Raw genomic sequence first — 26,041 nt, forward strand, 5'->3', positions numbered from 1 at the left:
TCACATATTATTTAAATGTATCAGCATGTACATGGGAAAAAGAATTGTGACCTTTTCAAGTCTGTAGACAATGGAATTAAATGGTAATCAGAATAACACTTGGCTGAATTCAGAAACTGAATTAATACATGGTAAGTGTAAAAAGACATATAAATTATTCCATTTTCTAGAATAATTTAATTTGAATAATTATGACATTGTAAGGGTAAAGGTTCCCCCGCACATGCGTGCTACTCGTTTCCGACTCTAGGGGCCGGTGCTCATCTCCGTTTCAAAGACGAAGAGCCAGCGCTTGTCTGAGAACGTCTCTGTGGTCATGTGGCCGGCATGACTAGACGCCAAAGGCGCACGGAACGCTGTTACCTTCCCACCGTAGTGGTCTCTATTTTTCTACTTGCATTTTTACGTGCTTTCGAACTGCTAGGTTTGCAGAAGCTGGGACGAGTAACAGGCGCTCACTCTGTTACACGGCACTCGGGATTCGACCCGCCAAACTGCCGACCTTCTGATCAACAAGCTCAGCGTCCTAACCCACTGAGCCACCATGTCCCTTTATGACATTGTAGAATTTACATAATTAACAAAACTAGCTTATGTTTTTAGTTCTTTTATAAAATAAGTACATTACCAAATAATATCTTACGTGCCTTATGTTCTATATATTATGAAATAAAAATCATTATTGTGGTCAAACACCAATACATAATAATACTCAACAATGTAAAGCACATTGCACCTATATAGAAAGTTACAATCCATAAAATTAATGTAATATATCTACATGTTATCAATATCCATTTATAAAAGGTTTTATGTTTCTTTGGGGCATATTTAATTTTGGCTGCAATATTATTGGTATTGCTGATAGAATAAAATAGGTAAATTGGAGTATGTGTTATTGCTAATAACAACTCAAAGTTTTAGAAAAGCTGCTTATATGTTAAAAATTGGTAATTTGTTACACAGCATGTAGTTGAATGAATCACAAATGCTCAAGGTCCTTCTGAATCTTCTATTAAGACTTGATGGAGTGTTTCATAGTTTGGTAGATCGTTTCATTTTTGCAGTCACGCTTTACTGCTGAAATTAAATCTAATAGAATGTTCTTTGTATTCTTTCATGTTGAACCAAATGCTATCTAACAATCAAAAACATCAACAGTCATAAATATAGAACTGTAAGAGTGGGAGGAATCAAACTGTAATCAAATTAAAACTGTAAGAGTGGGAGGAATCAGATTGTTATTAAAGTTATTTGTTTTCACATCAAGTTTCAAAAATACAGAGCTGGAAATAGAAAAACAGTTTCTGAAATAACTAAGCTGCAATTTGAGCTGTTTTTATATACCTGAATTGATTAGATTTGTTTTCTCTCTGTTTTCTAACATAATGCCCAGTTTAAGCTAGAATTATGTTGCAGAGTGAAGTCTAAAACAAATGTAATAAAAGAATAGGATATAAACATTGAACAAAATTGTTTATCTGGTTGAACAGCTGATCCCAAAGAATGCCTGCCCCACCAGGCCACTAGATGTGGCAAAGAAAGCATGTTCCTGATATCATCTATTAGGGATTTATATTTAATGGATCCCTGGAGTTGGGCTTATGGAACATTCTTCCCCCCAAATTCAGATTAGCTCTATTCCTATATACTGGAAGTCCCTAAAAATCTAGTTATGTCACCAGAGAACTAATCACACTGTAAGATGACTCCACTGCTATAGTTAATATTTTCATAATACCTTATGGTTTGTAGCTTTTAAATTGTTAATATTTTCATTTTTGATAATATTTGTTTATATTTTTATAATGATGTTCTCATATATTTGTTGATTTACTTGATTGTTGTAACATGCCCAGAACCACTTCTTATGAGATGTGTGGCCATATAAATTTGATAAATAAAAAGCTTATAAATAGTTTTGCAAATATTGGAATTACTGAAGAGGGAATCCCAAGGGGTCTGTCCTTAGCAGAGAGCTATTGAATATGTTTATCAATGACCTAGAGCAGGGGACCCCAATCTGTGGACCATGGACCACTACCGGACCATGGCCTTTTTGCAAACAGGCTGTGTGAGTGGTGGACCAGCACATGCGCAGCTTAACTCATGTGAGTGGTAGTTGCAGGTGCTTGCAGCCCCACCTGTGAGATTTAACTGCCTGGAGCAAGCCACCTCCAAACTGTACTTCCAAAGGCAGGTAAGGCCCGGTGCCAGCGCTCGCAGCCCTACTTGCACGAGTAGCGGGTGCTGGTACTCACAGCACCAGCCATGTGAGTGGCAGGCGCTGGCACTCACAGCACCATTTGCACCGTTCACACAAATGAAGCTGTGTGTGCAAGCATGTGCGCACCTACCCCTCATATAAAACCATTTCTTTCTCCCCCTCCCCCCCGCGCACCGGGCTGCCAGCCCAGAAAGATTGGGGCATGCTGATCTAGAGGATGAAAGGGAAGGGAAGAAATCTGCAGATGACAGGAAGCTAAGGAAATTGACCAATACTTAAAAAACAAAATGATAACATTATGCCTTTGTTATCTTTGAATGCTGGGCCAAATCCCACAGGATGAAGTTCAGTAGTGACATATGTAAGATACTGCATCTGTAGAAAGAATCAAATGCATAGGTATGGAACTGGCAAGTTCTAGTTTGGCAGGAGTATGTGTAAGAATGGTTTAGAAATATTAGTGAAATACCAATTAACACCAGTTGTGATTGAGCAGCTAAAAAGGCCAATGTGGTCTTTGGCTGCATTTATAGAAGAATCTGTAATAAATGAAAGTTCTCTGAAAAGGAGTAAAGGTACAATTCTGTTCTCTGCTGATTAGACCATCCTTGATATACTATCTCCAGTTCAGGGCACAGCATTTAAAAAGGAAATAGAGAAGAGAGTTCACAGAATGAAAACGGTCTGGAAACTAAGTCCTTTGAGGAATGATTAAAAGATCTGGATACATTTAGTTTTACAAGAAAAGACAACGAGGAGATAAGCTAATGGTGTGCAGTCATCTCCAAGTCTGCCATATGCAATCATCTTTCAGAGATGATTTAGTGAACATATATGCACTAAGCAGGGGGTTGGACTAGATGACCTGTAAAACCCTTTCCCGTTCATACATTGTATGATTCTGTGCAAAGCTTCTAATAGCAAAGCCCCTTTAGGTCACAATCCAATGAACAGCTCTGGGTTGAAAGAAATGTCACGAGGACATTTCATAAACGATTTGAATGGTTCACTGACATTGTAAAACATGATAGATATTGAAAGGTATGCTACAGAACAGCTTCCACTACTGAAAATTACAGTACAGTAATTGTAATTCATACTACAGGCACTGGCTTAGGAAAATGCTCCATTGAATTTAGTGAGATTATAGACCATAAGATTGTCCTTAAGCATTGGAATCTTTTTTGATCAGTTTTTTAAAAAAACTATAATAAGTTATATGTAACATCTTCCCCAAGTTGAGACACACATTTTATATGTCAGATTTTTTTCCAGTGAAATGAACAGAACACACACACACACACACATATACATACTGGCCAAGAGTTGTTGGAAGTTGGGTGTTGTACAAATTTAGTAGATAACTAATAATAATATTTTGATAGGGTCCTGCAATGTAGAGAGAAGCAAAAAGGAAATCACATTTCATACGGTGTTAAATTATTTCATATTTATTGTGTATCCTAAGTCAGATCTCGTCATGTTGAAGCTTCAGATTTTCTTTATGTTCTCTGTCATCTTCTTCCTCTTTTACCAATTCTCTGTACCTCTAATAAATAATAGTTCTCTGAATAGAGGGGTGGTTTTTCCCCTAGCCCTAGTTATATACAGTTTATGATGTATCACTAGGGAGCCAACCGCACGCTGACCTGCTCCTGCACTGTGTTAAGATACATTTATAATGTTACATAAAAATGATGTGAAACAGCATGCTGTACACAAGTAAAATTTGAGAAAGATTGGACTCCTAGCTTATTCCATAGAAGCCCATGAGTTCTGCCACAGGTTCATCATGACGAGATCTGACTTAGGATACACATTTTTTATTGATAAGAAAAAGAGGATAATCAATAACTTGACCATATTTTCAGGCTTTCATCAGATGTTCATTTGTGTCATTTTCAGGCTGCAGCAAGGGGCAACCCGTACCCAACCTTGGCTAATCTTCTGGGAAATTGGGGGAAAGGATCAACAATGGCAAGCCACTTCTATAACATCCCTAGAAAACAGACCAGGAGCTTGACTTTATAACATTTTTATTACAAAAGACCAAATGCACAAAGTGGATTGAAATGGGTGCTTCAACTTAAACTCAAAGAACAAAGCTGTCTACACTCTCTGTAGTGCAATCTTATTATTCTGCCCTAAACGCTTTCACTGTAGCTGTATGTGAGAATGACCTTAAGGGGCAAGAGAAAGAGATGCTGTGCCTAGGAAATGATCAAACGAAAGAGAGGGAAGTCCCCACCTCACTTAATAATAAGAAAAAGAAGTTAGAAGGACCCACCCTGATTGATCAGGCAGTTAAAAATGGTGGTGGCAGATTTCTATTTTCAGACTTGCAAGATTGATATCAACCTTCCCAAATAAACCAGACAGGAAACACAACTAGATCAGCTAATTCTGCTTTATTGTAAAGGCTACATTAACAGAACCTTCCAAGTCTGATACTACAAATCACCCACCACCACTCTTAACTGCTGAATCAATCAGGGCAAGTTTTTCCTCTAATCATTCATCACTCCCGCCCAGTGGCGGGATTCAAATAATTTAACAACTGGTTCTCTGCAGGAGGGAGGTGGAGGGCATTGGCACGTGGCAGCTAGGGGAGGAGGAAGCTGCCCATGTACCGCTTAACATGCCGAAGGGCCCCCGCAGCCAGGCCTACCATGACACCTGTCGTGCCTCGCCTGTTCAGTAGTGACTTCTCCCACTTTCTCCTTCCTCTTCCTCCTTTGAACAGCCCTTCGCTCCCGTTACTGCTTTTTCAGTCCTGGATCTCGGTTTGTCCATAGCCTGTGCAGAGGATCTTTGGAAACAAAGCCCCACAGCAATCGGGTGGGTTGGGAACCATTCCCTTCACTTTTGGACCGGCTTTGAAATGGGCTGGAAGGAGCGGTCTGAGAACTCCAATCTGGCTTTGCAGCAAGCAAGGCATGTGAATGCACGCTAGTCTAGCATCTCAAAAAACTGGGTTGTTGTTTTTTTTTTATCCCTGTGCTGGATTTTCACTGCCATACTGTTTAACTTTCTTTACAGTTTACTTGATATAGAATATGGATCCTCCCCGTTCTGCATCAAGTAAACTTTAAAGAAAGTTAAACAGTATGGCAGCGAAAATCCAGCACAGGGGAAAACTAGTGTGCATTCACGTGCCTCCAATCCCTTTTCTTGCTGCAAAGCCAGATTGGAGTCCTCAGGCCACTCCTTCCAGCCCATTTTGGAGCTGGTCCAAACACGAAGGGAATGGTTCCCAACCCACCCAATCGCTGCGGGGCTTCATTTATCATAACTGGTTCGCTGAACTCAACAAAAAAATAGGTATCGGGTCTGCCAAACTGGTTTGAATCGGCTGAATCCTACCACTGCTCCTGCCCCTTATCAAATCATTTTCTAGGCAACAGCTCTCCTTCTTACCCTTCAAGGTCATTCTCGCACATTATTACATTCATTCTATAATGTACGAATGGACATAATTGAGTAGAAGATGTAAAAGGTTATTTATGTGAAGTCTTTCCATCCCAAAATTTGATTCCAAACTTTAAAGACACCAACATTCCAGAACAAGTGATTTAATCTTAATTAAGGCAGTTTTTTCACCTATTGTGTCTTAAAAAAAATAACAAAATGCTCACTAGGAATGTTCTATTAGTAAACTCTTTGATACTTTTTTTAAAAAGCCTTTACAAAGGGGATGGTGGTGATGAATTTTTTGCAGCTAATAAAGACACCCCTGTAACTTCTTAAAGGCCAGCCAATTTATTATGTCATAAACTTAAATAGTATGGTAATCTACAAAAGCTTATGTGATATAATGTTGTTAATTTTATAGGGCTATAAGTTCCTGATGTGGCAGCTTAGTGGTGAAGACATTTGCCACCCATTTGCAAGGTTAAGACTTCAATTCTAATAGCAACAGATGTCTCTCTCTCAGCTCGCAAAGAGAAAATATCTGCTGTAAACTCCTCATTGGCCTCAGGAAGGGCCACCAAACACTCAGCTCCATTCAGTTGTCGCCACCCCCTGAATTAAGGAACTACAGGGCCATAAAAAGAAAAAAATAGGGATATAAATTTCTGGATTGAATCCTTTGTTTATTATGCTTAAAACTAAACACTGAAGTCAATGGAATTGAAATGAACTATTATGCTAACATTGTTTGATTGATATGAGAGATGCTTTCACATTTCTGGTCTTGCTTTCCAGTATGCTCTCACATATCTTGTTTTTTGAATCTCCCAGCTGATTACAGCAGTGGGAATTTTGAATGACATGAATATCATTATTTTCAAAACTTCAGAAAACTTCAAAACTTTGTTGAGGCATTAACAACAATGGGGCTACATTTAGTAATAATAGAATTAATCAGTCTAGAAATGCCAAGCAGACGAGACTATCTTTCTGAAAAACAGAAGCAAAGTGACTACCCTTTCTTGTTTGCTGGCTGTCTGCTACATCTGCTAGAGAAGAATTGGTTGTGCCATGTTTGTAGTCAAAGTGAGAAAAAGAGTGTGTTCACAAGTTGCTTGTCTTTCCAAATAAGTGAAGCTAAATATCATAATAGAGATCAGACATAATGTATTCAGAATAAGCAGTTATTTTGCATTTTCCTTTCTCTGCTCTAAAATGATGTTACTCCAATAGCAGGTGCTATGAAAGAGAAATTCTGGGAAGGTGAAAGGTGAAATGAATATTTTAAGCTTTAGGCTGCTTACTGCTCTGCCATCACTGGAGTAACACAGAGTATGTTAGCTAATGATTGCGACCATATCCAGGGGATGCTTTATGTGTCTACAACATGTTATTTAACCCCCATCCCCCAAGTATTTCGGAGGAACAGCATGGATTTTGCAGCATTAACAAAACAGCAGGTGTGAGAATTGCATGCTTCTGTCCTTGCCATTAAGGTACAATCAAATTCGTGACACAGGGAACTTGCCTATGTGTTCTGGTCTGCTAAGGTTTCAGAAATATTTGTCTGCTGCTGATGAAATCTAAATGACTGCAGTTTAGATACAGTAGAAGCACCTTATTTGAGCCAAATACTTTAATTCTAGCTAATGTCTAGGGTTAATTTCAGGCAAATAAAAGTTCATTATTTACAGAAGAACTCAGCTTCTTTAAAGATTTCAACCCTCTTTTCTGTTAAAGTAAACTTAGTCTTTATCTATGCACATACAGAGAATTATAGAACTTTAGATAGCTTGGTTTATATTTCTATGATCCAGACAATGTGCAAAGTGTCTAATGCATTTCTTCCATGTGTGGGCTCTTGGCTTTGAATCGACAACATATGGAGGCTCTGTTTTATTTATTTCACTGTGGAGAACAGATTGTGCTGGTTATTATATAGGAGTTAGCCCCTCTCTTTCTGAGATATTTAATTCCTTTCCAAAGTTTTCATTTGGAAATCAGGGGGTCTAAGTTGTTTGTTTACTTGTTTGTTTGTTTTAGCTCCAAGAGGATATTTGAATATTGCTTTCAGGGTTGTGAGTTTACTACTGCAGTATCTATACCAAAGTCAAGTAAAAGTCAAGCAACTATTCAGTTCTGTCTGTACCCAGACACTTTTATAGATATGCAAAAAGGTAAAGAAACTCCTTTTTCCTTCTATTGTTGATGAATGGCTGGGCATGTTGCTTCCTGGTTTACTGATACACCAGTTTAATTTCAGAAGAGCGCCTGAAGGCCCAGATGGAGAAATAAAGACAGCAGGTCCGGGAACTTAGGGCTCAACTTTGAAACAATTCCAACTGCTGGCAGGGAGGGAAATAAATAAACCAGGAAGGGTTTTGGCAGATGCCAAGAGAGAAATATGGGAATACATTGGCATCTGGAAGGGTGGTATCTCTGCCTGTAGCCTCTAGTAAGTTTCTTTCAGGATTCTCCCAATGTATTTTTCTGCTCATCTAAAATTGTCTTTAAATTCATTATTATGATAGTAGTTTGAAGCCATAGATGATTTAGTTTAGTTTAAGTTATGTTCAGGCATTTTTGGAATTACTGGAAAAATCAAACCTTTCATTCCAGATGCTTTAGTTGATATATTATCAATGTGCTTTCTGCTATTTATTTCTTGGCTACTTCTGAATTCTGTGGCACCGTAAACAGTGCAGAGATGCTGATATTGTTGCTACTGATATACCAAACTCTTGGGACATTGTCCAGTGCAAGCTATGAATAAAAGATCCTGATATTGTCCCTGGAGTTTTGGAGCTTTGATGCAGAGCTTAAGTTAGGTCTGTGTGACTTGGCTGCCTGTGGGTGTCTCTGCTATCATTCCACCCAGGATCTCCTTTTTATGTTAGGGTTAGGGTTTCTGTTTAAATCTGCCTGCTAAAATTAACAACAAAGCTTAAAAACTTCTTTCTCTCTGGTGTGTTTATTGTCTCTGGATCTTTTGGCAGTTGGCCATTGCCTGCCACTTAGCCATACAAAGGTGTGTTTTCTCAATGAAGGTTCCTGCTCTTTTAAATGATCTTCCACCCAGTATATGGCTGGACCCAATCCTGAAAGCCTTTAAAAACAGTTAAGATCAGTTTTGTCTCCCTGGGACTTGTGTCAGAATGAGTAGAGCTCCCGTTTGGTAGGATACAACAAAGTTTAATTCTGATTGTCATCTAGTTGTTTTATTCTGTTTTAGTGTCATGCACTGTTGTTCTTTTGCATTTTGTGCAGTGATTTTGTACACTATTAGAATCACAGTGTTGGGAAGCCAGATAAATAAACTCTTGGATATTGTGTTTTAGCAATAATGATTCCTGGCCTAAGTGTTGTTCAGTGATTGGTGTTTAATTCTACTTCCAGAGTTTGTTTGTTTTTTAATTCTTGAGAGTGGTCTACTAAAACACACACACACAGAGAGAGATGTGTGTTTATTTACTCTCCTAGATACATGAAGCAACTTCAGTAATGTGTTTGTGGATTTTAGAATAGATTAAAAAAAACCAACCCAGTAACCATGTGTTCCACATTTTCTTCTCCTGCAAATGCGGTCTTTGTTTTTCTCTTTTCATATTTTTGAATCATTTTTGGTTGATGTTTTTGAGCTTAGTTCAGTGTTGCAGCAGTGCTGTTATTTTTTATGTTAAACATCTTTCCATAACTCTGCATATGTATTCTCCCACTTGGAAAGACCCAATGAGAGAGAAGTCTGCCTGGTATTCTCTTTTGGGACTTAACTGTGAGAAATTAGGGAAGCTACAGACCATCAGAAAGAGAGTTGTAGAGCTCTGCCTCAAAAATTACAACCATTTCACCCCGTGAGAATGTCACATGAGATGTTCTTTTCTTTGGATGGGGGAAGGCAGCTTTTTTAAAAATCAAAATGATAAAAAATGGTTTAATTCTTAGAGTACAGTAGTTTATAACTACTGCAGAGGAATCTCCAATTTATTTATATAACTGTATTAATCTGCCTTTGAAAATGCTGTAATGTTTCATAGATTTTAACAATTCTACCTAATATTTTAGCTCACCTAGTTGAGGATGGTTAATCTCAGAAAGATAAATTGGGTCACACCTAGTTAATGCTTGTATAAGACACTGCCAGAAAGCTTCAGAACTGCAAGGTAGGCTAGGAAGGAATGAAATAAGGAAATAAATAAAACCTCAGAAGTAGACAGTACAAATCACGTTTTTATTGTTGTCAAAGGAAACTATATAGATGCATCCATGAAATCATTTGAAATCTTTCTTTTTAAATATTTACAGCAGATTTCTGTACATTCATGTTTTCTTGCAAGGATATTATCTAATTGAATAACATACTTTAATTCTGGAGACTGACTGAGTAGCTATTTTCTATACCTGCATATATACACACATTTCTCTGTATGCACAGCTGCATTTGCTGAATGATTAATATCATTTCCATTTTATCATCTGAAAGCAAAATGCAAAACACACCCTGCCACTTGTTTTCCAGAAATGCTGCAGAACATCATCAATTCCAGCCTCTGTAGTTGCATCAGTAGGAGTGGATGGTTTTACACAAACAAATTGTACTCCGACATTTAACTCAATAATTAGCAGCTGGGATCTTCTGCTGATGAACAGCTGAATCTATTCATCAGCAACAGAATCTGAATTAAACGCACATGGGTGCTGAGTTAGCCTTTTGACCAGCATTGCATAGTAACTTTGTGCTATGCCTTTTTTGAATTTCACAAATATTATTCCACTCTTGAAAGCTGAGACATATTGTCACTGGAGTGTAATATTCAAGGTAGTAGATTAGGTTTGGGGAGATCCAAGTTAAACCTCAGCCATGGAAACTCACTGGGTACTTGGGACCAGTCACTCTCATTCAACCCAGTCTATCTGCAGAGATAACATGAGATAAATAAAAGAGATCCTCTCTTTGCTTTATTTGGAAGAAATGCAGGATATAATTGGAAGGAATGAAGGCAAAAAAAAGACACCCATAATTGCTATATGATTTGAAGATAGCAAAGAATTGCTTTCAACATGGACATTAATGGAAAGTGAAACTTTTTTCCATTGTTAGAAACTTTTAAGCACTGGTTCAAGATTTAAGTTCTAATTCATTCTGAGGTTTGGGGTTTTTTAAGCACTGTAATTTCTTGCCATTAGACATATTTCCTAGGACTATTCTGCATTCAAGTATGGAATATCTGGAGAACATTGGTTTGCTTATTTCAGTGGATTAGACTGTTGGATTAAGACTGTAGGAAACAAGCGCTAAATTCCAATTCCTCCATGAATTTTACTGGTGACTGTGGGAAGATCACATTTTATTTTAGCCTAATTTGCTTCTTAATATTATTGTTCAAATAAATTGGAAGAAGAGTAGTAGTTTGGAAGAAAAATAGAACATAAATATTACAGACAATAGTATAATTTATTCTAGTGCATTCATGCATATACAGTAGTTTCATCAACATGCTTAGAACCTTAAAGAGCATGATTCAAAAAGACCTGAAAAATTTACAGTCTAACATTTGATGAAGAAATAAAAAGACACGGGGAAAAAAGGAAATGGAAACATAATGAACAGAGGTACCATAGTAGTATTGCACTCAATACTTGTACAATACACAAGTGCGCAAGAAACTCCACTATCAGGCTATGTTACAGTAGTAGACTTTATTGTCATTTCAACAATATACAGTACAGTACACAGTGTAACGAAACAACGTTTCCCCAGGACCAAGGTGCTACATCAGACAACACGAATCAAAAAAAGAGAACAGAACACAAACTACACATAACTCTAAACTAAAAACTTTAAAAAAAAACTACAAATACAAGTATTTATAGTTCCAGTTTCTTCGTGTTGAGAATTCTAATGGCTTGTAGGAAGAAACTGTTACACAATCTGGATGTCCGAGCCCGAATGCTGCTGTACCTCTTTCCAGATGGCAAAAGATTGAAGAGTGTGTATAGTAATAGAATATATAGAATATAGTAATAGAATAGTATCTAGGCTGAAATAAAAAGCTTAATGGAAGAGATAGTTTTTGGAGAAGTGTCTGAATTAGGCATTAAAAGTGTTACTGCTAGTAGAAAGAAAGAATATGGATATCAGATGTGAGCTACAAAATTATGAATAACTACCTATGTTCATTTGGAAGTTTCCAGCCCAGATCTGATAGCCAAAGGCAGTGTCTTGTGAATTGGCTGGAGATCTATGAATAATACAGTTGGTAGAATTATTCACAAATATCTCATTTTCCAGAATTCAAATCCCGCTAAATAATTTTGGGGGATATAACATGCTTATGGAAAGATTTTATTAAACAGTTTTTGCAATAGTAGGGCTTTCAAGAAATAACAGTTCAATAAAAACAGCAGAGATGGTTTATTTAAATTCTAATAGGTATTAACACCCAATTTTCTCAAGCTTCTTTCGCAATATTGATAATGTGTTATCTTTGCCAAGCCTCTCTTCTTGATAACATACTATCTTGGTCAAACTAAGCCCCTGATAAAATATTATTTTTTTCACTCAGTACTGATAATATTTTTTTCACTTTTTTGCTCCACTTTTAGTCCTGCCTTCATTTAAAAAAAAGAGAGAGAGAGAATGAGCAAACCACGTTTTTTAGTGGAGATGTACTTTTGCCTACTTCATGAAAAGTAGATTCAAAACAAAAAATATAGAAACAAAAGGTAAAAGGTCCTACATAGAAAGGAGATTTGGGGTTTGGTTATTCAGGTTTCATTTCTATATAAGTTTCATTTCTATATAACTTTCACACAACACATGTAGTGGTTTGCAGAAAATGGCACATCTTAAAAAAATTGTAATCATACTTGAGGATTAAGTTATATTTTTAGGAAGTGCTTATTTCTCTCAGCCACCCCAATAGCTTGATGACACTAATTTGAAGTTGCATAATCAATCAAAAGTTATTCAATTGTAATTATTTACATTATATATTTCACAGGAGCTGTATATTTTATTGGAATTTTATATCCTGTGTATGCATTACATCAATATAATTCAGTTTTTCCTCAATCAAATTTTTTTGATTCTGTATAGTAATTTGATTAACCTATGACATGTTGTAAGATTATTAAGCATGTTTTGAATCAATAATAAAAAGTGTTGAATTTATGCTAATCCACCAACAATCCACAAGAGCTGAGTTTACAAATATGATAAGCCAAAAACAAATAGTTTAGTGCTGTATCAGACCTGACCAATAGCGTTTCATGTAGTATTATATGGCTATCCTTTTGTTGGTATATGTACCATAATAATGGTGAAATCCAGTGGGTGCTTTTCCTCTAATGATACAGTATGTGCAAAGCAAGTCATCCACATGCTTTCAGTCCCCCATTCCTGCTCAGCTCTTACCATGAAAATTTGGGAGGGAAATTCTCTCAGGAGAAGATCTGAAAATAGGACCTAGAGAGAAAGAGGCAAAGATAGTTATTCTGAGGAAATCACTTTAAAGGATCGCACAATCCTTTCAGCAGCAAACAAGTCTAACCCCTTGCTTATGCTACAGTGGTTTCAATATTGTAAGCAGCAGTCTTAGCTTCCCTTAGTTTTTCATTTGGCAAGTACCAGCTCCTTTAACCATTTCTGTTCTTACTTAATAATTCAAGGTGCTGGTAATGACCTATAAAGCCCTAAATGGCTTGGGTCCGGACTATCTAAGGGAACACCTGCTGCCGGCATCATCTTCCCATCATCCTGTGCGCCCCCACAGGGAGGGCCTTCTCAGGGTACCGCCGGTTAATGAATGCCGGCTGGTTATTCCCAGGGGAAGGGCGTTCTCTGTGGGTGCGCCTGCCCTATGGAACCAACTACCCACAGAACTTAGGACTGCCCCCGACCTTCGCTCATTTCGCCGGGACCTGAAAACTTGGCTCTTCGATCTGTTTGGTCCAGACTGTGGGGTTGTTAATTTAACTGGGTTTTAGATTTACTCTTGGGGCTTGAATTTAATTTGTTTTATTTGTTTTTAATTTTTTGTATTCATGGTTTTAACTGCCCTGTAAACCGCCCTGAGTCCTACGGGAATAGGGCGGTATACAAATCCAATAAAATAAAATAAATAAATAAATAAATAATTCTCCCCATGTCAATTCTGCATGTTCCGAACTCAAGGGAATGCACTCCACGTGCAATCTAGGAAACCTAAAATACAATGAAATGAGTGGGGTGAGATGCTTCTGTAAATGCAGTCTAAGATCCCACTGATCTCTCATACTATTTGTGATGTTCAGCTGATGATCCATTAGTATTACAAGTTTTTTTCTGAAATGTAGTGCCACCAAACAATTCTATATCACCTGAGTTTTCTACTGTTCCCTAATGAATATATTGATGCTTAAGTCCGGTGTTCAAGCTTGGTAAGATTTTGAATCCAAGTTTATACTTTCATTTGCAAATTTGATACATGTCTATTCTGCTTGTTCTTCTAGTTAGCTATACAAATGTTGGATAGCATTGAATCAAGAAAGAGCCCAGATTACATTTTCCAGAATAGGATAGTAGACATTAGCATTCATAAAATCAATGACAGAACATACATATTAAAAGTTGGACTTGAAGATTATGAATCTTACAAACAATTTAAGTTTGGCTATTCAGAAACCAAAGCAGTGATACTTCTTTAAAAAGATTTATTTAAAAGATTTACATAGATTTATCTTATGCTACATAGCCCTATGTGACTCACAAATTTATGTTACAAATATGTAACATGTATCTGTTACATGTATTCTTTTCATGTGATTTTATTCTGTATGCCAAATGGTCACTTCTCATGTTGCAGACTTTCACTCTCCTACTAAAAAATAAGCCTCACTGAATACAGTAAATGTGTACATCTTAGAAAACTATCAAAGGACTGTGTTTCTATTGAAGTTATGCATTGATAACTATAATAATATTTGTATAACATAAAAGGCAACAACAAGTTGGGCTGGAAGGAGATTGATAACTGGAGGCTTACATTGTTACTTTGCATTGGTCATAACATTACCGAGTTATGCCCGCCAGGTTTCCGGGTGCTGCACCAGCCACGGGCTCAGGGCAGGGGTGGTGGGGTGGCAGTGGTTATTCGGGAGACTTTGTGTCCCCGGGAGGCCACCATTGTCCAGATGGCCGGGAGTGAATCCCTCCTCTTGAGATGTGGTCCTCGGGTTCAGTTGGGCTTGTTGCTCACATACCTGGCGCCCAGCTGTGTGGCAACAGCCCTGCCTGAGCTGCTCGACACCCTCTCAGGGTTGGCGGTGGAGTTCCCCAGGCTTATAGTCCTGGGTGACTTCAACCTGCCATCACTGGGGGGGTCGTCGGAGTTAGCTCGGGAGTTCATGGCTTCCATGACAGCCATGGGCCTGACCCAGGTTATTGAGGGCCCTACTCACGAGGGGGATCATACTCTCGACCTGGTGTTCCTGTCTGGACAGTGGTTGGATGATCTGGGAGGGGGTTCTCCGTCTATCACCCCTCTGTCTTGGTCAGATCATCACCTCCTGAGGCTGGTTTTCCGTCATGCCATCCCCCGCCGCTGGGCGGCGGAACCGACCAGGTGGTTCCGCCCCAGGCGCCTAATGGACCCGGACCGGTTCCAGAGGGCGCTTGGGCCGATACCTATCACCCTTACCCACAGCCCAGTCGATGCTCTGGTGGAGGCCTGGGAAACGGCTGCCACCAGGGCACTCGACTGTGTTGTACCCATGCGACCTCTGACTCGGCGCAGATCCCGTTGGGCTCCATGGTTCTCTGTGGAGCTCCGGGAGATGAAGCGTCGGAGACGAGGTCTAGAGAGCGGTTGGAGATCCAGCCGATCCGAATCCGACCGATTGCAGTTAAGAACCTTCATAAGGTCTTATCTTGCGGCGATAAGGACGGCGAAGTCTAACTACTTTGCCGCCCTTGTCGCGTCCGCAGATAATCGCCCGGCCGCCCTGTTTAGGGTGACTCGCTCCCTCCTTAACCAGGAGGTGAGGGAGGATCCCTTGCAGGGACGAGCCGAGGAGTTTAGTCATCATCTGACGGACAAAATCGCTCGGATCCGGACCGGCTTGGACTCTGACTGGGCAGAGTCTGATGTGGAGGAATCAGGCGGTCTTGAGCACGTTATCTGGACTGAGTTCGACCCTGTTTCCCCTGATGATGTGGACAGGATCATGGGGAGACTGAGCTCCACCACCTGTTTGTTGGATCCGTGCCCCTCCTGGCTAGCTTATGCGGCTCGGGAGGGAACACGAGGCTGGTTCCATGCAGTAATAACTGCTTCTTTGAAGGAGGGTGTCTTCCCTGCCGCCTTGAAGGAGGCGGTGGTGAGACCCCTCCTCAAGAAGCCTGCTTTGGACCCGGCTGTTTTAAACAACTATCGTCCAGTCTCCAACCTTCGCTTCCTGGCGAAGGTTGTTGAGAGTGTGGTGGCGCATCAGCTCCCTCTGTTCCTGGAGGAAACTGATTATCTGGACACGTACCAATCGGGCTTCAGGCCCGGACACAGCACGGAGACGGCATTGGTCGCGCTGGTGAATGATCTCTGGAGGGCTAGGGACAGGGGTTGCTCCTCTGTCCTGGTCCTATTAGATCTCTCAGCAGCTTTCGATACCATCGACCATGGTATCCTGCTGCGGCGTCTCAGGGGGTTGGGAGTGGGAGGCACCGTCCTACGGTGGTTCTCCTCCTACCTCCAGGGCCGCTCGCAGTCGGTGTTGACAGGAGGGCAGAGATCCGCCCCGAGGTCTCTCATTTGTGGAGTCCCTCAGGGGTCGGTTCTCTCGCCCCTCCTGTTCAACATCTACATGAAGCCGCTGGGCGAGATCATTCGTGGTTTTGGGGTGGGGTATCACCAGTACGCTGATGATACCCAACTTTTTCTTTCCACCCCGAACCAACCCAGTGATGCCCTCTCCGTGATGTCCCGGTGCCTGGAGGCGGTTCGGGTCTGGATGGGGAGAAACAGGCTTCGTCTCAATCCCGCCAAGACTGAGTGGCTGTGCATATCGGCGTCTCGGGTTAACCAAGTTATTCCACCTCTAACGATGGGGGATGAGGTGTTACCCCCCGTTGATAGGGCTCGCAACTTGGGCGTCCTCCTGGATTCACGGCTCAATTTTGAAGATCACATAGGAGCCGTGACCAGGGGGGCTTTTGCACAGGTTCGCCTGGTGCGCCAGTTGCGTCCCTATCTGGACCGAGACGCCCTACGCACAGTCACTCATGCGCTTGTGACCTCCCGTTTGGACTACTGTAACGCTCTCTACATGGGGCTGCCCTTGAAGACCACTCGGAGGCTTCAACTGGTGCAGAATGCGGCCGCGCGAGTTGTAATGGGGGTTTCCCGATACTCCCATGTAACACCTCTACTCCGCGAGCTGCATTGGCTTCCGGTTGCCCTCCGGGTGAAATTCAAGGTGCTGGTTATCACCTATAAAGCCCTACATGGCCTGGGTCCGGGTTATTTGAGGGAACACCTGCTGCCGGCATCAAACGCCCTTCGCCCAGTGCGCTCCCACAGGGAGGGTCTGCTCAGGGTTCCGCCGGTGAGAGATTGCCGGCGGGTGACACCCAGGGATAGGGCCTTCTCAGTGGGAGCGCCTGCCCTCTGGAACCAGCTGCCGGTAGAGCTGAGGACTGCTCCCGACCTCCGATCATTCCGCCGGGGCCTGAAGACCTGGCTCTTTGAGCTCTCGGGCCCAGGCTGAGGAGAAAATTTTAACTGGGGTTTTAATGTACAGGGTGAATTTAATGCTTTTTAATTGGTTTTAACTTTTGTATGTTTTGATTTTTAATTCCCTGTAAACCGCCCTGAGTCCTCAGGGAAAGGGCGGTATACAAATGCAAATATTATTAAATTATTAAATTATGATTTTAATATTTTTAGATATTTTTATGTGTTTCTAGATTTATTATTTTGATATTTTGCACAAGCTTGATAACTTTCTGTAGGAAAATAGCTTAGATGTATGAAAATAATGGCACTGTGTTATAAATATGTAAACAACTTAGGCGTTTAGTCTATTTAGCATGCTCATGGCTTGTAAGAGAGATAATCATACTCAATATTCTGACCCCTTCCATTATCAATTCTATCCAGGCTGCCATTTTAATGAGGCAGTCTTATAGTGCAGTAATCGTGTGTGTATGCAAATGATTTTCTCACAAATTGATCCACACATATGATAGTGTAATTAAATCATAGGGGTGGGGCAATACTGAGTTTGTAATGCAAGCTTGAGTTTGGAGAATGGCAAGAGATAAAAATGGTTTTCACCCAAAGTGCTGTTTCATTAACATGCCTTGCTTAAAATGTCTTTGACTTCAATATATTCCATATTTCTTCATTTCTGTTTTTCTGACTATAACATTGCTTAATTACTTTGCTGAAGTGGATCTGGATTTTGTAGCAACCAAAAATAGGCTGTGGGTGGTTAATATGATAATATGATATATGCTGAATGAACACACTGTTCTTAATCCCAATTATAGAGGCAGTAAAGTGCTGTCGTACCATCTGACATTTCTCCATTACTGTTATGCTTTAGATAGAGACAAGGAATTCTACATATGGGAGTTGGTTGCGCAGTCCATATAATCATCTCAGGGTCACATTGTCTCCAGTTTCCTTTCTTTAAATTTGCAAGTTTTTTTTTCTTTCTTTTAGTGGTTCACTTATATTAGAATTAAAGGATGCCTTGTTTATACTGGAGACATCTGGAGAAAATAGCTTGGCTTCATTTAGCAGTTCTATAGACAGCTATCAACATTCCTCATCAGGCAGCATTCTGTAATTCCAGCTGATGCTACATCAAAGTGATTTATAAAGTTAGTGTAGGACACTGGGTGTGAACATTCTTGTTAGATGTGGAAAGGACACTCTTGGCAGGTCTCATGATTGCTGAGAGAAGATACAGACATTAGTAAATTCTTCCATCTTAGCAATTGGTTCAAGCTAGGCTCTGATTGCCAACCAAAGGTACATTCCAGAAAATGAAAGCTTGATCTAGGGCTTTAAATTATGTTTTGTTGAACTTTCACTAGTCAGTAATCATATGTGTACTGATGATGGATAAAAATAGAAGATTCTCTTGAGCCATTCAGAGATAAATTGAACTGTCCCTTGATAAGGTCCCCATTTCAACACATTCAGTGAAAAGAAGCCCATCACTCCTCTTAGTGCAGGGGTCTCCAAAGTTCCCCTTGTATGGGCACCCGCTGCTCACACAAATGGAGCTGTACACACTTGCAATGCGCCCCCCTGCCACTAGCAGGGAACTGTCCCCTCTCCCCCCTCCGCCGGCCCACTAAGCCAGAGAGGTTCGAGACCGCTGTCTTAGTGCATATAAACACAGGGATCCTGTTCCTGCTTCACAACCATGGAAAATGAAAACATGCACAATAAGATCTTTTAAACAACAAAACTCTATTCATTTATTCATTAATATGCCTCAGTGGCATACAATAATATACTAAAAAGAACAATTACAAAAACACTATAATTGCAATATTAATATTGTTTTTATAAAAATCCAGAAGTGCTAGGGAAGAGCTTTAGATGCTACATACAATGTAGCCGCCTCATTAAATCTCCATTTCTGTGAGACCCTCAGGCCTGTGGACATAACCAGGTTTTAACAGACTCCCAGAAGGAAATCAAGGATGCAAAAGACTGCCATTTAGTACTCATATAAAGTAACAAAAATTAAAAAAAATTACAAATAAGTAAAACCTTTACTGAATTTCCTGACATCTGGTCTCTATTTAACAAACACTGAAACACAAAACTATGGATAATGAGATTATGGATAATGAAAGCCACTTCTGTCTTGGATATTATACATATCAGGCATATGCCTGTACTTAATCTGCGTATTTTTCTTCAGATTTTGAAGAAAGTTTAGAAGACAAGCCTCATTTTAGCTTCTTTATTTTTTTGGATTCTTTTGTGCCTTGTTTCCTTTCATCTGATTATATGAAATATAGGTGCTAACGACAGATAATTAGGATTTATTTTAAATATGCTTTGTTACTTGGGATGCCATTTTGTAATTATTTCATATCTACTTTTGTACTTGTGCAATTTTTATGTTACTCTTGCTGATGTCAGCAAGAGTTGGTTGAAGTCAAACAACATCAAAACTGAGTGAATGAATGAGTGAAATCCAGAATATCAACCATTTACTTGTATAAAGTCTTTGCGACTATAGCCTGATATCCTATCAAGGAAATGCTAGCTTGTGATTGGATGCCCCATAGTTAGAAAATTTCCCCACATGCTAGCTGTGATACCTTGCCTCTAGCATCCTTTAGTCTTTTTTCTGCTAATGAAAAATTTTATCCAGATTATTTTTCCTTCCTGTACTGTTCAGAGACATTAAGGATTGAGGTTTATATATTGTCACAAAACAGCAAATACTTTGACCCAGTATTATAAAGCTATGTGGAATTTGCATACACTAAGAGACTAAGATTAATTTTGTTTGCATGGAAAGACGATCAGTTTCACTGCAGGATACAGTGGTGAGGTTTTGGTTTTTTTTACTTATTCCAGGATAAAGATGTTACTCAGGCATTATGAACCAACTTTTGAGATCATAAGAGAGATAGAAAGAAAAGTGCACAGACAGATGATAAAAATAAAGGCAAGGGAAACAAAAAAAATGTGTGAGGGTATAGGTTTTCTAAGGAAAGGGTTCAACCTCTGACCTGCAGGTTGCATATTTCTACGCCTGCCATAAATCAAGCCAAACATAATATGGAATGCCTGCTATTTTTTCTGTACTGAATAAAGAAGAAAGTTTAAAAGAAAAATCATACACTGATAGCACCACTCTTTTCCCCTTCACTGAATGTGTATGTATATAAAACTTCTATAGAAAATATAATAGGAAGTTTACTACATGCAATAATAAAAATCATATAATTATTGTTGCTTACACAAATAGTTGGCATTTTTTTTCCGTATATTGAATCCTTCCCAAGGACCTGGGATAAGCAAATGTTGTTTGATGATGTTAAAGGTATCCTCACAGGAAGTAAAACTGCCTTTTGCAATGGTGATTTTGTTAATGCTGAAGATCTTCAAATGGTGCTCCAGATGTTCAAAGATTACCTCCAAAACACCTATTACAGACATGTCAAACACAAGGCCCGGGGGCCAGATGCGGCCCGCGAAGTGGTTTCATGTGGCCCACGAAGCCATCCTGGAAACAGTGAGGGAACGGCCCCCACTGCCTTGGCCCTGGCCCAGAGACCCTCCTTCTGCCAGAGACCCTCAGATCTGTCCCACTCCTGCCCAGGCCCCCATAGACACCCTTGATACGAACAATGTAGAGCTGGCCACGCCCATCCAGTAAGCCATACACACTCTAGCCACGCCCACCCAGTAGGCCACACCCACCCTGGCCATACCCACCCGGTCCCCTGAGGGCAACTGCAATGCTGATGCGGCCCTCAATGAAATTGAGTTTGACACCCCTGACCTATTACTATTGGTACTATCTTTGCTGTCTTTTATTTTAGTTGTTCTACTTCTGTTTGCAAGTCTTTGTATTTTTTTTTACTTTCTTCAGTTCTTTCTCTTTTATTCTACTTTCCAGGTATTGCTACATCCACTATCGAAACATTTTTGTCTTTTTTATCAATAATTATAAGTTTGTATGGCAGGTGCTTGTCTGTTTGAATTCTAAAGTCCAAGAGCACAGGTTCCTCCAAAGAAATTGTCACATTATAGTTCAACTAGTTCAAAAATAGAAAAGTTAGCTTGCATAGAATAATGAATGCATGTCTGAAGCAAAACTGAACTTGATTGTTTAAAGAATGTACTGGTGAAAATATTCACAAACTGGCCAATACTATCTGAATTGTGAGTAGGTAATGCTACATCAGGCACAAATTCAAGCAAGATAGATTATATAGTCTACAGGTTATCTCTCTTACCGAAACACATTATGTGAAAGTCTTAATTCACCAAAGGCATGATAGGCAATGGAGGTCAAAGTCTATGAGTACATTGGTGACTATGGCGTATAGAAGATTGTGACTTGAATTGTAAAAGGAATAATTGTGAAACAGCTTGGAATAAAAAGTGAAGTAAGAAAAAAATGTTTGGTGTCTCTGAAACTAAGAGAAAAGAGAAAAGAATATGATAGATTTCAGCAGAGGCAATCTAAACTTGTGGAGTGAAGTTGATGCATTCAGTGCAGGTGTTGGTTTGCTTATGAATGAAAAGACTAGAATATGTGTCAGAAAATATGAATTGGTGTCATATAAGTTGTTGGGTGCATATGAAAACAGAAATCCTCAGATTGGGATAGTTGCATGTTCTTCCCCACTGAATAATGAGAGCAGAAGAACTAGGAATGAGCTTTCAGGAAAAAATAGCGATATTCTGAATGAAACAATATGGTAGGAAAAAAATATTCTGCTAGGAAACATGAATGGATGAGTAGAAATAAAATGAGAGAGAATTAGAAAAACTTACTTGGGTCATTTGGAGACTTAAGAATGGAGGACAATTGAATCTGTTGAATATCTGTCAGTAAAAGGATCTAGTTTTTATTTGCTTGTTATATAATTTGTTCTTTAAAAATATTTAACTGTGGAAAGGAATAAATACAAATCTATGATTGATTTGATATTTTATGTTGAATGATTGTGATAATTAGGCAATACAGAGATGATCACAGAGTCACAATGTTGGAAATATCAATATCTTGAGAAAAAAATAGACGTGAAAGAAATGTCTAGAATTTAAGGTAATAAGAGTGAAAGTAAAATATCTGCATGAAAATAAAGTATAAGTCTTATATGAACAATTATTAGAAGATATAGGCATCTCTCAACATAATGAAGAGAAAGTAGATGAAAGGAACAAGCTATTGTAGAACTGAGTAAAAACTATTATATAGAGTGCTAGTGATGCGAGTGGAATTTTGTTAATAGGAATGATTAGCAAAAAGGATGGTACAAGGTAAAAGAAGCTGCAAATAAGGAAAAATGCACATGATTCCTACAAAAAAAATGCAGCAATATTTGTATAGATAGAAAAAATCAAAGAATATAGTCAAAGAGATCAGAAAGTTTGGAATAAAAGAAACAGAAAAAACATGGAGTGGTTTGAAAGTGAATGAATTGGCTAAACAAGAAACCTCCAATCCAGTGAATGGAATAAAAAGTAAAAGTGATAAAACATTTAGGATGTAACTTAAAAAGAAAATTTTGGAAGGAGTATTTGGGAGAAGTGTGTGGGAAGGATCTGAATATATTAAGGGTGGAATAAAAATGGTGGAGCAATGTCAAAAAATGTTAAAGCTGCAACTGTAATTGAAGTAATGAGAAAAATATACATACATTAATATGGTTTGTATCTGTGCAACCTGCTTAATGTGTGTGAAGACTATATTAGTGCATAATTGGAAGAATGCAATTATTGATCTATTCAAATGGAAAGTAACAAAAAAATAAAGCAGAATTAGTTTGTTTAGTGTGCTAGGACTCCCAAAAGAATTAGGTGGAAAAACTAAACTCCCCACCTCTGCTGTCCAATTTCTATCCCATTTTAAATATCTTACCTTGACTACAGGCTGAAGACAGAAGCAACAGAACAGAAGCAAACAAGGAAAGATTTTTTCTGCAGCTTTTTTTCTTGAACTGGAGAAAAAAAAATCATCTCCAAAAATTTAGTCAACTAGTTTTGCAACAAAATGGAGAGTGCCAGACTTATCTGTCCATCTGATTGCTTATAGAGCCCAGCTTAAAGGCTAGACTATAGACTGCCTCTACATCATAGAGATCCTCTTAACAATATGCACAGTTTATTGAGGTCTGAGGATTGATTGGAATAAAAAATAATCCTGGTGTTTTTGCAAAATTTAGACATTTTAATTCCATTTGAGACAATGTTTTGTGGTTGTTTTTTTTTCACTACAGATGGAAAGCCAGTGTCATTGTCTCCAATTGAATCCCAGCCCCACAGCCCTCATTACACAGCCACAAGTCAACGTGAAAGAGAAAGTCTGGAAGTTCGCATGCGGGAAGTGGAAGAGGAAAATCGTGCACTACGCAAGCAGCTCAGTCTGGTCCAGAGCCGGGGCATGTCCCACCGACGAGGCAATCACTCAAAAACATACTCTATGGAGGAAGGGACTGGGGACAGTGAGAGCCTCCGGGCTGGCATTGTGGCAGGGAACAGCTCTGAATGTGGACAACAGCCAGCAGTGGAGAAGTGCGAGGTAGGCAGACAATTTCCTAGCTAAGCCATTTTTCTGAAAGCAAATCAGCTTGATGTTATTGGAATAGTCTCCACTAGCTTTTGAATCTTAACTGTGACGACAGCAAAGACAAAATTAAGTACATGATAGGGATGGGATCATCTGCTCACTTTGTTTGTCACCTGCTACAAATAGGGAAAAAGAAAACATATTTAACAGAAACCACACTGGTCTCATTTAAGACAGGAACATTTAATAGAGTCAATATGGCTATTGACTTCATCAGAGTGGCAAAAATGTTTTTTTTTCTTTTTTAGATTTTTATCCCTCTTTTTATGTACAATTCAAGGAGGCAAGCATACCAATTCTCCTTCCTCCTTCTATTTTCTCCACAATAACAGCTGTGGGAGGTGAGTTGGGCTGAGAGAAACTACCCTTTCAAGTAGTCCAAACAAGAAACTCATATTACAAATTTTACAAATTTGGTAAAAGTATCTCTTCTTTAAGGAAAAAAGTTGTACTAATAAGGGATGCTATCTGTTTACTAATACCCAGTTTAGTGTTACAGAAATATAAGCTGTACAAAATCTGTAATTAATGTAACAAAACATATGTGACAGTCTGTAAATAGAGTTAACATAATAAATATGGTATTAAAGAGAATCTTGAGGTATGGAGAATACATTTTAATTGGTGTTGAAAAATATTTAATATAATAGGAGCATAGGAATTGGATACCTAAAATCTTATGCTTAGTATACACTAAATAAAAAAAACCATTAAGTTCTATGTAAATTCATAGTATGTTTACAAAACTCTTGATAATTATATTGTTGACTCTAAATCTCAGAAGATATAAACATTGTAAAATAAATAGACCATGCTCTGCTGTGTGCTGGAAGAGCTTTGGACCATCAGTGTTCTCTACTTTCAGTCTGTATCCTACAATGAAATGTTCACAAATGATGGCCGAAATGTATAAAAAGCAGATTTTAAGTTGTTATATATAATCTGAATAATATGGAAGTTATTGTAATACAGTTAATGCTTGTTTCCTCCTGGTATTTATCCCACACAATTGCACAATCTATTTTTGTTCCCATAATAGTTCTTATTGTGAAGCTATCAGTGCATGATACAAGACAGAGATCTCTGTAGGGTAAAGTTAAAAAAGTCAAGATAGTGGGCACAACAATGCAATTAAATCTCCACCTGTTTTTTATGTATGTTAACATTTTGTGCCCATTTGTTGCCCACATCTTGACATTTTTTTAACCATATTTGGGAGACATCCCTGCAACAAGTTTTTTGTTTAACAGTTGACTTGTCCCAGAGCCTGACCTTAATTAGGACTGAGAAGGAAATGACTCACTTGGCTTCTAGTCCAACGCTTTAACCATTATTCAATGATAGCCCTCTTTATTATAGCAATAATAAAATATCAAGTATACTCTTCTTTACCTTCTCTATACAGGTAGTCCTCAACTTACAGCAGTTCATTTAGTGACCATTCAAAGTTACAACAACATTGAAAAAAGTAACTTATGACAGTTTTTCACCCTTTATGACCATTGCAGCATCTCCATAGTCACATGATCAAAATTCAGATGCTTAGCAACTGATTCATAGTTATGATAATTGCAGTTTCCCAGGGTCATGTGATCACCCTTTGTAACGTTCTGACAAAATCAATGTGGAAACCAGATTCACTTAACAATCGTGTTGGTGGCACAGTGGTTAGAATGCAGTATTGCAGGCTAATTCTGCTGATGGCCAACAGCCAGCAGTTTAGCAGTTCAAGTCTCACTGGCTCAAGGTTGACTCAGCCTTCCATTCTTCCGAGGTTAGTAAAATGAGGAACCAGGTTGTTGGGGGCAATATGCTGACTCTGTAAACCGCTTAGAGAGGGCTGTAAAGCCCTATGGAGTGGTATGTAAGTCTAAGTGCTATTGCTGCTAACAATTGCAGTGATTCACTTAACAGCTGTGGCAATAAAGGTCATAAAATGGGGCAAAACTCACTTACCAAATGTCTCACTTAGCAACAGAAATTTTGGGCTCAGTTGTGGTCCTAACTCACATTTCATTTTTATACTGTAACTTGGATATATTCAATAGGCTTATATATTTTATTTATTTTATTTTATTTTAATTCCAT

At 39.0% G+C, this 26,041-nt stretch overlaps 1 protein-coding gene across 3 annotated transcripts in view; it reads left to right on the forward strand.

Annotated features, from left to right (window-relative positions):
• The window catches only part of LARGE1 (LARGE xylosyl- and glucuronyltransferase 1), a 385,917-nt gene that overhangs the window by 137,015 nt on the left and 222,861 nt on the right, over positions 1–26,041 (forward strand). For 2 of the 3 annotated variants that reach the window (XM_081331422.1, XM_081331421.1), the window contains one exon: positions 23,604–23,905. The exons of the other annotated variant lie outside the window; for it this stretch is intronic. In XM_081331422.1, the coding sequence (XP_081187548.1) occupies positions 23,604–23,905 (302 nt within the window). The remainder of the gene's footprint in view (positions 1–23,603; positions 23,906–26,041) is intronic. 3 annotated transcript variants of the gene reach the window in all.

The sequence above is a fragment of the Vipera berus genome, assembly GCF_964194415.1.
Source record: "Vipera berus genome assembly, chromosome: 6".
In the NCBI taxonomy this organism is placed as follows: domain Eukaryota; kingdom Metazoa; phylum Chordata; class Lepidosauria; order Squamata; family Viperidae; genus Vipera; species Vipera berus.